Source organism: Felis catus, chromosome C2 (genome assembly GCF_018350175.1).
Source record: "Felis catus isolate Fca126 chromosome C2, F.catus_Fca126_mat1.0, whole genome shotgun sequence".
Taxonomy (NCBI): Eukaryota; Metazoa; Chordata; class Mammalia; order Carnivora; family Felidae; genus Felis; species Felis catus.
This window is the reverse complement of record NC_058376.1, coordinates 141,895,234-141,907,744: the sequence shown is the minus strand read 5'-3', so window position 1 is coordinate 141,907,744 and position 12,511 is coordinate 141,895,234. Positions and strand designations below refer to the sequence as shown.

The window sequence follows — 12,511 nt, the reverse complement described above, 5'->3', positions numbered from 1 at the left end:
TTCAGATTTCTAGGGATTGATTTTCATTACAATAAACATGGATTTATTTGGGGGCTAGGATGCAAATTTTTCCTGGAATTTTAAGGTAAAACATGAACTTCACACATGTAGAAGTTTGTTTCAAGCTATGTATCCCAGGCACTCTCCTACCTTAGAGTATCAAGAAAGGACACTGATGAAATGGCTTTGAGGCCTGAAAGAAGAGAAAGAATCAAGTATATGGAGAGTAGGAAAACAACATTCCAGATAGCAGGAACAGCATGTCAAGACCCTGAGGCAGGAACTAGCTGGACCTTTTTGAGGAGCTAATGGAAGACTACCATGAGATTGGTTTGAGAAGTAAGCAGGGAATAGATCATTTAGAGCCCTGTTAGCCTTGGTAAAGGTTTGGAGTTTAAGTATAGTGGGAAGTCATTGGAGTGAGCTAAGCAAGAAAGTGACATATCCCAATTTACTTCTAGAAAATCACTTTCATTACTATGTGGAGCTTGGATAGGAAAGGTAAGAGTTGATAGCTGGGAGTCAACTTTTGGAGACAACTGAAGGAGTCCAGTTTGGAGATGTTGGTGATAGAAATGAACAAAAGTAAATGAATTTAGGTTGAACATAAATCACAACAATATAAATCAGAGCTATGGTTTATACTTCTCATTTTCTGTTTAGTAATTTTTGGAGCTATATCCACATCATACTAATCATATTTAACCTATAAAATGTTTTCCAAATTTTTTAATGGCACCAACTCTTCATTTTCAAGTTGAAGGAATCTCTTAACCACTGGATGTAGCAGTTCTTCATATATAGTCTTCCATTACGTTGAAAAACTAATTCTGCTTTCTTTTTAAGAGAAAAGAAACCCTGCTCATTCCCTCTGAAAATGAGAAGATTTCCAAACAGCTCCACCTTTGTTATAATATTGTGAAAGATCGTTACGTCCGAGTTTCAAATAATAATCAAACCATTTCTGGATGGGAGAATGGTGTGTGGAAAATGGAATCCATATTCAGAAAAGTTGAAACAGACTGGAACATGGTAATTTCCTGCATGAAGCTGTTTAAAAACTTTGTCATTGTTTTTAAACAAACATAGATTGGCTTCATTTTTCAGTTGTGTATAATGTGAAAACTGATATATCAAAAGTACTTTTAGTAATCCTTAAACCTGTAAAAGAAAATCCTGCTCCCAACGTTTAATCAGAAGTCCATAAGACAGTTGTGCATTTATATCAAGGAAGCATCCATTTTCATCAAAGAGGCTGAATTTAATTCATTCGTGGGGAAAAAGAATCACATATATGACCAACTTGTGACTGGTTTTTTGCATGAATATATAAAATACATTGTTATTTAATCCTTTCACAGATACTTGTTGATTGCCTACTAAATGCACATTTAATCCAAAGTCCCAAGAGCTAAGCATTTAACATGCTTTCATTTCATAAGAATGTGGATGATTGAACAGTAATACTGGCTATTTCTTCTTTGTGTCCTGAAAAAGAAAGAAATGGATGCTGGACTATAGTATTTCACTTATACCAGCTTGCACATTGTTTTCACATGTTCCCAGTTAATAGTAAGAAGCTTTGCTTTTAAAGTGTCCTACCACTTAGACACACACCAAAAATAAACTCAAAACTATTCACATGACCTCAGCAGATCTAACCATATTATTGATAGATTTTCATAGGAATTAGTGAACTTAGAGGGAGCTTTTAAAGTTAACTTGCCAGGATGTTTGGGAAGGGAAGTTGCTCATTTGCAGGACACATTGGCTAGATTTAAAGAGCGAGTCACAGGTTAGCAGCTGCTAGTGTATAGGAGCATCTACAATATGCTTGTCACCGTACTAGGCATTAGTCAGAGTGCAGAAGACGTAAGGGTAAGATCCCTGCTTTTTTTTTTTTTCCAGTCATAAGTTTTTGTTGTAAAATTTACCTTGGTGCTTGTTTTGGTGACCTTTTTAAATTACACTAAGAATAACTTGCCAACGTTAATAAAATTGTATAAATTATTCCTCTTGAGTTAAAGAAGAACATAAAAAATAGAGCAAGGTGAAAATTTAAATTTTAAGATATGTATATCTATAATTGATTATACAGTTAATGAGGAAGGGTAAACTTCTCTGGAAGACTATCCGTAGCCTGAAAGTTCTTCTGAACAGAAAGCAGGATAGGATAGACATGTTATTTACCCAAGGACTAAGCTGTCATTGTGGAACTAAAGAAAAAGTATGCCTTTTTCCTAACCAGCAGTGTTAATGGAGAAAATTAATGGAAAAAAAAACAATGACATGCTGCAGAAGATGTGATGTGATGAGAAGCAGGTCGATTCTGTCTTATTCGCTCATTTGTTCATCAGCAAACATTTACTAAATGTCTGTTATGTCAGGCATTGTTCTTGGCTCCATGGATAAAAAGATAAAGATACGGTTTCTGCCCTCACAGTCTAACAGGGAAAGCCGAAGCACAAACAGCCATCTTACCCAGGATGCAGAGTGCTATAATAAGGATATCAACACATTGCTATGGAAACACCAAGGAGGGAGTAATTAGCTCTGGCTGTGGGAGTTGGGGATAGCTCTGTAGAGCAGGAGACATTTGAGCTGGACGCTGAAGGATGAGTAGGTGTTCATAAAGCAAGGGAACAGTAGGGGAAAAGCATAGATTACATGGCATGTTTTGAGTTCTCTAAATAGACCATTGGGCCCAGAGGGTATATTGTATGAGTAAGATTTAAATAATGTAAATGAGATGCAGAGGCCATTAAATAAAAAAAGGCTCCTGCTCAATTAAAGTTTATGCCTCGATTTACCTTTACAAGGGGTATCACTTTTTAAAAGTTGAATGAATCTTTGTCCAGTTATAATATTTAATACTAAATGAAGAAAAATAGTTGAATCTTAATTACCCCTATAGAGTCTAATAACTCAGAAGTAATATATTGCCATTGAAACATTGAATTTTCCACCTAGAAATAAGTCAATATTTTTGGTTTTGTACTAGCATGTTTCCAATTAGGGATTCTCTAGGTCCACTAAATAGAAGAAGAAACCTAACCTACCTATTTCCCACCACACCTTTCCTCAGTAACCTCCAGCCTGGAATCATGACAGCACATGCAGCCTGCTCTCAGATATTTAGAACAGATTCTTACCGTCTCAAAGAGCTAGTCTCCCAGGTACACAGAGACTTACTAAATTTTACTACTTAGCAAATACATTGTTCAGTGATGTCTAATTTGGAAGAAATATAAAAAGCTGAATCAAGAAAACCAGTATGCCTTTTAGGAGGCAGGTGACAACACCTTGATAAAAGTGTTAATAGCTTCCTAACTAGTCTTTCTGCATCTGCTCTGGTCCCTTCATAGTTGTTTTCCATGGCGTAAGGCAGAAAAGCATTTTCCAAACCCCAGTCGTTACTGAGTGCTCTTAGGACAAGAAACAACTCAAGTCTGTTCTGAGTCTGGCCTCTACCTTCTTGGCCTCGCCTTGCTCCATGGTACCCTCTTGCTCTGCATTGCAGCTGCAGTGCCCTTCTCACCTCTCCACAGGACTTCTTTTACTTTCCTTTTTGTTAGATTCACTTATTCCTTTCCTTCGAGCTTGGTGTAAGCCTCACTCCCTCCAGTCCCAGCTTGCTGGATTCATTTCTCCCTTTATTTATTCACTGTACCATGTACCCCTCCTTCTTGACATTTATTCAACAAATATAATAGATTATTTGTCTCTATCCTACCAGATTGTAAACATTCTCATAGAAAAGACTTTGTCTTTCTACTCCCTTGTCCTCTCAATATGCATCTATCTAGCATAGTGCCTGAGAAATATTTAGTAAAGATGGCTAGATGCAAGAAAGAATTTTTGAATGTATATGGCGTAAATTCTATACCACCCTCAAACTGTGTAGGGTATCAAAAATAATCTGTCTTCATTTGGATTGCCCCTTGCATGTTTTTAAGTACTTTGCATTTTTGCAAAGTATTGTTTTTGTCAGTAGAGTCATTTTAGCACTTTTTGGGGTATGGCATTAGTCATTAGTCATTCAGTAAGTGTGCATTGTCAGACATTGTGCTTGGATGTGATATGATGTGCTTGGATGTGCTTGGACATGATGTAATGTTAAATTAAGAGTCAAGCATCAAGGTGAGCTTAGACTAGTGAAGGAAAAAGACATGGACCAGCTGTTTAGATTGGTGAGATGACTGGTAGAAGAATATGGGTCTGTATATGACTCCAAGGGAGAGAAGACAGAAGGAAGAGCCACTCTCCCTTCTTGAGTCAGAGATGACCTTGCAGAAGAACTAATATCTGAATAGGCTTTTAGAGAAGGAGGCAGTGGACGAGTTTCTCAGTGTGGAGACAGGATGTAGAAGGGAGCATGAGATAGAGCATGTGCAAAAACACTGAGGTGAGAAACGTCTGGTATATTCAGGGGAAAGTAGTAGGGAATATGGAGGAGAATGGTGGGAAATGAGACTAGAGAGGTAAACAGTGGTCAAGTTCCAAGGACTTTGATTACCTTGCAGTTATGTAACAGGAAACCACGAGAGATTTCAGACAAAGGAAGGACAAGATCACACTAGTGATCAGAGGTAATTCAGAGGCTGCCGGTAGGAGAAATAGGCAGAGTATAGAAAGATACTAATGCAGTGGGGACTGACCGATTCATGTTTGATTTCAGTGATAAAATGGAATAACCGAAATAAGATTAATGAGCAATACCAACCAGTCTATAAGTATTAAATTAAAATCTCTTGAAATATAGCTGTTCTTTTAGGTATCTGTAGGCATGACTGTAGAGTGCTGCACAGTAAACTTAATTAGAGTTCATCTTGACAGGCAAAACAGAAGAATCATTTTAAGAGTACAGTGAAGAACAGCTTCAACAGTGCAGCACAAACCTCCAGAAAACCATAACAGTGGACAAAACAGCCTGGCATGTAGTAATCAGACACCCTTTAAGTGAAGATCTGTAGGATGTGAAATACATAAAACATAAAGAAGCTGACATGCAAATTGTTCTCAATCTTGAAAATAGTGGTTACAGCCATAATCCAAAGGACAAGTTTACATTGTGTACATTGTTAGGGGCAAAGCTTAGACTTTCCAGCCACAGACAGACTGGTCTTGTTCTCACCCACAGGTTGTGATCTGCCTGTTCTGTGTGTGCCTTACAGTTGCCAAAAAGGGACAGGCATAGGTCACCGGAGGGAGGGGTGGGGTGCTGTGTAGATTTCGGGTCTGTGGAAGGAAAACTCCATGACTTCTGATTTTATTGTCCCTGCTGCGAAAGTGAGGTGGCTCAGTAGTCCCTGAAATTGCAAGACCAAGCAGGTACAAGTTGCCCACAGCAAGTGATACCTATGCATTAAAAAACCAACATCCAAAAATTTGTCTAAGGTAACACTCAAGAAGTTAGGAGCAACCAGTAGTTACAAAAAAAATGGTTTGTTTTTTCATCTAGACAAAACAATTGAATATTTGAGAGCTTATAAAATACTTTTTTCTCCTAAATAAATTATAAGTACTGGTTCTGTTGCTATTATACAGAGAGGACTACGGTTGCGTGTTTATATAAATCTTACTGTTTTGGCATATTTCAAATGACCAAAGTGAGTATACATACGCTTGGTAACTTCTACTTCTAAAAACGCTGAGTTAGGGGTGCCTGGGTGGCTCAGTCGGTTGGGCGACCGATTTTGGCTCAGGTCATGATCTCACAGTTTGTGAGTTCGAGCCCTGCGTCGAAACTCTGTAAGTATAGTTTTAAAAGTAAAATGAAAGTATTCGTGAGGAAATGTTAGGCTGACAGCTCAGAGCCTGGAGCCTGCTTCTGATTCTGTGTCTCCCTCTCTCTCTCTGCCCCTCCCCCACTCATGCTCTGTCTCTCTCTCTCTGTCTCAGAAATAAATAAACATTAAAATAAATTAATTAATTAAATAAAAATGCTGAGTTAAAATAACTTGGTTAAAATGGTACAGAAAATATATTGTGAGAAAAAAGTGACATGAATTTTCAATATCAGTAGTCTTTTATTTCCATATACTGTTTCTTTAGCCTGGGAGACCTTTTATTTTTTCACAATGTGTTTGAACATTTATTTAAGCATTTAAGAGTTCAGTGATGAATTCCATCCTGTCCTTTAACTTTTTTGGTCTTAAAAGCTGATGCTTTTAGGACTGAAAAATGTAAATTATAGAACAAGCAGTTCTGTCAGACATGTTCAACAGCTATTGAAAACCTTCTTATGATAGTTAAAGTTGTGGCCCAGACCCCCTTGGTATAATTAAGATAATTCTAATCTCGGGGCACCTGGGTGGCTAAGTCCGTTAAACATCCAACTTCAGCTCAGGTCATGATTTCGCAGTTTGTTGGTTTGAGCCCCACACCGGGCTCTGCGCTGACAGCTCAGAGCCTAAAGCCTGCTTCGGATTCTGTGTCTCCCTTTCTCTCTCTGCCCCTCCCCTGCTCATGCTCTCTCAGTCTCTCAACAACAAATAAACATTAAAAATTAAAAACAAAAAAAAAAGTTCTGGGGGTAAGCTAGAAATTTGAAATTACCCTAACGTCAATCTTTCATATTTTACGTCCACACTTTGGCAAGGGTGGGACGGGGGAGGGGGAGCTTTTATTAGACTACTGAGCTCTAAAAAGACTTAAAACATAAAATATATATATGTATATATATATATAGAGAGAGAGACATATGTATATATATAGAGAGAGACATATATACGTATATATAGAGAGAGAGATAAATTTGAATGTATTTTTTTGTCTTAAGATAATTTTCCCCTGGTCTTTTCGTTTCTCTAGCCACCTTTCTTCCAATAACTGTTTGGCTCATCTTTTCCAGATAACCCCCTTTACTAGCCACTCCTTTGAAAGAGTAATTAAGCTACAGATAATCCCTGTAAATGGCCAGGAGTTTAGGTTTAATGCATGAGCCAGTTACTTGCTGTACATCCTAGACCATGCAAATGATAGGAAGGAAGTGAGCCTTTAAAAACATTAATTAGCATGAATAGACACTTCTCTAAAGAAGACATCCAGATGGCCAACAGGCACATGAAAAGATGCTCAACGTCACTCCTCATCAGGGAAATACAAATCAAAACCACACTCAGATGTCACCTCACGCCAGTCAGAGTGGCCAAAAAGAACAAATCAGGAGACTATAGATGCTGGAGAGGATGTGGAGAAATGGGAACCCTCTTGCACTGTTGGTGGGAATGCAAACTGGTTCAGCCGCTCTGGAAAACTGTGTGGAGGTTCCTCAAAAAATTAAAAATCAATCTACTCTATGACCCAGCAGTAGCACTGCTAGGAATTTACCCAAGGGATACAGGAGTACTGATGCATAGGGGCACTTGTACCCCAATGTTCATAGCAGCACTCTCAACAATAGCCAAATTATGGAAGGAGCCTAAATGTCCATCAACTGATGAATGGATAAAGAAATTGTGGTTTATGTACACAATGGAGTACTACGTGGCAATGAGAAAGAATGAACTATGGCCCTTTGTAGCACCGTGGATAGAACTGGAGAGTGTTATGCTAAGTGAAATAAGCCATACAGAGAAAGACAGATACCTTATGTTTTCACTCTTATGTGGATCCTGAGAAACTTAACAGAAACCCATGGGGGAGGGGAAGGAAAAAAAAAAAAAAAAGAGGTTAGAGTGGGAGAGAGCCAAACCATAAGAGACTCTTAAAAACTGAGAACAAACTGAGGGTTGATGGGGGGTGAGAGGCAGGGGAGGGTGGGTGATGGGTATTGAAGAGGGCACTTTTTGGGATGAGCACTGGGTGTTGTATGGAAACCAATTTGACAATAAATTTCATTAAAAAAATAAAAAATAAAACATTAATTAGGCAGTTGGAGAAAGATGAGCATAAAGTCATGACTATTCATGGTAAGTGCAGTGTAAATGAGGAAAGGGTTTTTTTCCAGACTTATTTCAAAGAAATACATGATTATTGTGTGAGTTTGAACATCAGGGATAAGTGATTAAAGATTCAGATTCTTGGGGCACCTGGGTGGCTCAGGACTGTCTCTCTCCCTCTCTCTCTGGCCTTCCCCTGCTTGCTGTCTCTCTCTCTCTCAAAATAAAGATAAACTTTAAAAAATATATATTTTTTAAGAAGTAAATAAGGATTCTCGGGGGTTGAGCCTGATTGAAATGGAGTTACTGTGAAAGACCAAGGCTGTGGATGTCAGTGTTAATGTCCACATCTTCTAGAATGTAGATGAAACTATGCAAGGAAATGAGCTGAAAGCAGCCAGCAACCTTGGCTGCCTTAAGTAGTGTACATTTAAAGTGGTAAGGATCACTGATAATGAAGGAATGGGGGCATACTATTTGAAGAGGCAAGCATGAATACTACCTTTTAAACCATTACTTAGCATTGACTGAGTTATTTTCTTGACTTCTCACTCTAGAAAAGCTTGTCTGAAAATCCACACTTAGAAAAGAAGATATAGAATAATTGCATTTAAAAGGATTCTTCATTTTCAGCAGGACTTCTCCTAAAGTTCATATTAAATAGCTGGGCTTTACTAATTTAAAAAAAAAATAAGATTTACCAAAATTTGGTTAGCATGCACCCCTTAGCAATGTACTTAACGGGGCACCTGTATCCAAGTTTCTTTCTTCCAGAGCAAAAGATGCTGTAGGAAAAATTGCTGACAAGATGAGAAATGGTACCAGTAAAAATCTCAGTGGGAAAAAACTAGGTGTTCAGAGCATCTGTATTATAGTACCCTATGACAGTAAGACTTTGACTACATGTGTTTTCTACACTACTTTATTATTTCTGACAGTTCTTGCTCTCCCTCCTCCTTTGTAGGTATATTTAGCCCGAAAAGAAGGATCGTCTTACGCTTACATTTCCTGGAAGTTTGAGTGTGGGTCAGTTGGCTTCAAAGTAGATAGCGTTTCCATTAGAACGAGTAGTCAAACCTTTCAAACTGGAACAATACAGTGGAAATTGCGATCTGACTCAGCACAAGTAGAACTGTCAGGCGGTAAGCATTTGACTGGAGAATTAATCACGATGTGTATAGTTAACACTCTGAAGAATAATCGTACTTATTTGAGGGTTCCATACCCAAGAGTCATTCGTACTCTGCAGTAAAAAATTAAAAAAAAATTTAATTAAAACTTGTATAACCTCATTCTGATAGAAAGGCTTATGTTTTTTATTGTGAAACACAAACGGATGAAGAAAGATTATTTGTTTCAAAGGACACATTCCCTCCCTAAGGAATCATTGTATTTATTTTTTAAGGGTTGGTTTTTACCTACATGTTAGGCATATAATATATATAAGCTATTTCTTTATATTCTTTAAGTTACCAAAAGCAGAGTGTTAATTTTTTTTTCCCTCCAACAGATAAAACTCTTCGCTCCTATCATGATTTTTCTGGTGCCACTGAAGTTATTTTGGAAGCAGAATTAAGCAGAGGAGATGGTGTTGTTGCTTGGCAACATACTCAGCTGTTTAGACAAAGCTTAAATGACCATGAAGAAAATTGTTTGGAGATAATTATAAAATTCAGTGACCTTTGAGAACCTGAACATTATAGAAAAGCTGACAATAATGAAAGATTTACTGTGTTCTAAAGTAGTCTGTGGGTTCAGTGCATGCTTAGTTGGCCATTTACTACCCTCTGCTAGCCTATTTCTTTGGCTAGCTGTCCATCATGTACCCCTCAGGAAAATATATCTTTGTACTACGGACCATCGAAACCTTGAATTAAAAGCTCCCTTCCATATGTGACTGTAATTTGAAGTAAAGTCTTATTGCCTCAATATGAGATTTTAATCTAAAAACTGTAAGTATAGTTTTAAAAGTAAAATGAAGGTATTCATGATGAAATGCTATTCATGATTATGATATAATCTTAAGCTAATAGTAATTTGACATTTTTTGATTGGCCATTAATTTCTTCATAAGTAATTAGGTTTCCTAAGATTTTTAATTTTTAATAAATGTGAAAGTATAGTATCTCATAAGTTATAATGCATGAACATTTTTATGATTGTAAATACATAGGCATTTAAGAAATAAAATGAATTATTTTGTCGTATCATTTTAGTGGTTACTTTGACTAAATAAGAATCTTTAATAAGTATGCTAAACATTGAAAACTGCTGGGATAGATAAGAGTTATGAAAACATTTAACACTGGCTGCATAAATTCAGAGATACATTATAAATCCATGTGTAGACACTTTAGAATATGCTTTACTTTGGAGTTTACTTTTGAGTATTTCTATCTACCTCATTGAATAAATATCTGTTCTTGTCTTTGAAACTGTGTAACTAGATTATGCAGTACATGCTGTTTCAAGAGTTTTTGGTGTGTTCCATGTAACCTCTCCAATTAAATGTATTAAGCATTTGTGTGCAAGTGTGGTGATAGTGCTGAAGGAGGCAGTGGTGAGAAGGGTAGGCTCCTGTCCTCTCACTATCTTTGTGATGTTCTACAAAGCGAGTTCTCAATCTTTTTTTTTTTTTTTTTAATTTTTTTCCCCTAATGTTTGTTTATTTTCGAGAGGGAGAGACAGGGCGCGAGCAGGGGAGGGGCATAAAGAGAGAGAGACACAGAATCCAAAGCAGTCTCCAGGCTCTGAGCTGTCAGCCCAGAGCCTGATACAGGGCTCGAACTTACCACAAGATCATGACCTGAGCCGAAGTCGGGCGCGTAACCGACTGAGCCACCCAGCACCCCGAGTTCTCAACTCTTCATACAAGAAAAGTACGTTCTCAGAGATTCTCACTCTGCAACTCATAGGACATTCATATGCATTATTAAAAATGCACTAAGATCCTGAACAAAGGTCTTATATTTGCTTTTTAATTGTAGTCAAACTGTTGAGGATCAGTTTCTTGCTAAAAAGTTACATTTCAAAAAAATTTTTTGTATTATCTAAAGTGATTTATTAGTAAGTCTTAAATATTAGGAAGTTTTCTGGAATTCTCCCTCCTGAGTCAGCTTCTTGTCGTGGTCAAATACTTAAAGTGGAAGAGACTTGACTCTTACCTGTCTTGAGGTGTCTGCTGTTGGCACATGAGTATTGTGATGAGCAGGTGGACCAACCCTCTTAACCTTCGTGAGAAAACCTAGAGGTTGGCAAGGAGCTTTGTAAAGATGGTAAGAAAAATGTCAGTACTTAACTGAATGTATCTCATTTGTGAAAAGGTACATTCGAATTTTTACTGTGGCTTTAAGCAGAAAAACGATTAGAGTTCAAATGTCGGATTTTTATAGAGTTGCAATGTTGAAGAGGAAAAGTAGTTGCACCTTTTTTAATATTTATTTTTGAAAGAGAGAGATGGAGAGGGGCAGAGAGTGAGGGAGAGAGAGAATCCCAAGCAGGCTCCATGCTGTCAGTGCAGAGCCTGACACGGGGCTTGATCTGACCATGAGATCCTGACCTGAGCCAAAATCAAGAGTCGTACCCTTAACCGACCGAGCCACCCAGGTACCCCGTTGCACACTTTTTAAAAATGGATCCCGTGAGAGTCTCAACCCCAAGGGTATCCAATACATACTAACAGATACTACACAGAACATTTTGGAAATAGTACAGAAGTTTTGGGACCGAACAATTCTCAGGGATGTGTGTATAAAGCTAAGTGACCGTCAACCGGTAAGGCAAAGAAGGGCTGCAGTAGGACAGGCCCCTTCCGTACTGGCACGGAAGTAGAGTACAGTTTATGCAGCAGTCGCTTATGGTCTGCTTACTTAGAAGTATGCTGTGTGCTGTGCCCAGAGTGCACGCCAGAGCGCTGAGGGCATAACTGCACCACCTTCTTGAAACCGGGGCCGGTCGATGAGCCCTCTCCTGCCATCGCTCATTGTTTAAAAAGGGTTTCTACTTTGGTGTCAGGTCAAGTCCCTTCATGATGAATTTTACAGACAGTCTGCTTTGTATGACAGTGGGTTTGGGTGGCGGGGGGGAGGTTAAAAAAGTACTTGTGCTGGAATTCACATTCTCAAGATACACAAGAAGCCACAGCTGATAAAACACAATTTTATCAGTTCACAAGGAAAAGAAGTGCCTCACACTGAAGGAGGGCTAAGAGAACAGTGTATCATGGACTCGGGGGATAGGAAAGGTTGTTTGTGATAATTTAACCCAGACTTCTCACTTTTCACTGAGGAAACTCAAACCCAGAGAAGTTAAATGACCTAAGCAATGAGTTGCTGTTTTAGTAGGTGTTTCATAAATAATAGATACTTCGATGGGAATATTCAAGTTGAGTTGTTAAAATTCACACTAGAACCAATGATTTTTCTAAATACAGTTCAGCTTTCCTGGAGAACAAATTTATTGTAATTTGATGATACATTGTACTAGATATGAATGCTTCAGTGTTTGTGTAATAATTTTTAAAGATTTTTTTCCTCTGTAACAATAAATTGCATTTTGATTTTATAGTCCAAGTGAATACACTCTTAGAAGCTAATAACTGACTCAGGTGGCATTCTTTCCTTAATTAC

At 37.9% G+C, this 12,511-nt stretch overlaps 1 protein-coding gene across 4 annotated transcripts in view; it reads left to right on the top strand.

The window, feature by feature from the left end:
* Positions 1-10,405, top strand: part of NGLY1 (N-glycanase 1) — a 63,146-nt gene extending 52,741 nt beyond the window's left edge. For 2 of the 4 annotated variants that reach the window (XM_006936471.5, XM_003992175.6), the window contains 3 exons: positions 847-1,032; positions 8,848-9,025; positions 9,394-10,405. In XM_006936471.5, coding sequence (XP_006936533.1) covers positions 847-1,032; positions 8,848-9,025; positions 9,394-9,569 — 540 coding nt within the window. In that variant the 3' untranslated portion in view covers positions 9,570-10,405. The remainder of the gene's footprint in view (positions 1-846; positions 1,033-8,847; positions 9,026-9,393) is intronic. The other 2 variants (XM_006936470.5, XM_003992176.6) reach the window with 2 other exon arrangements.
* The last annotated feature ends 2,106 nt before the right edge of the window (positions 10,406-12,511 follow it).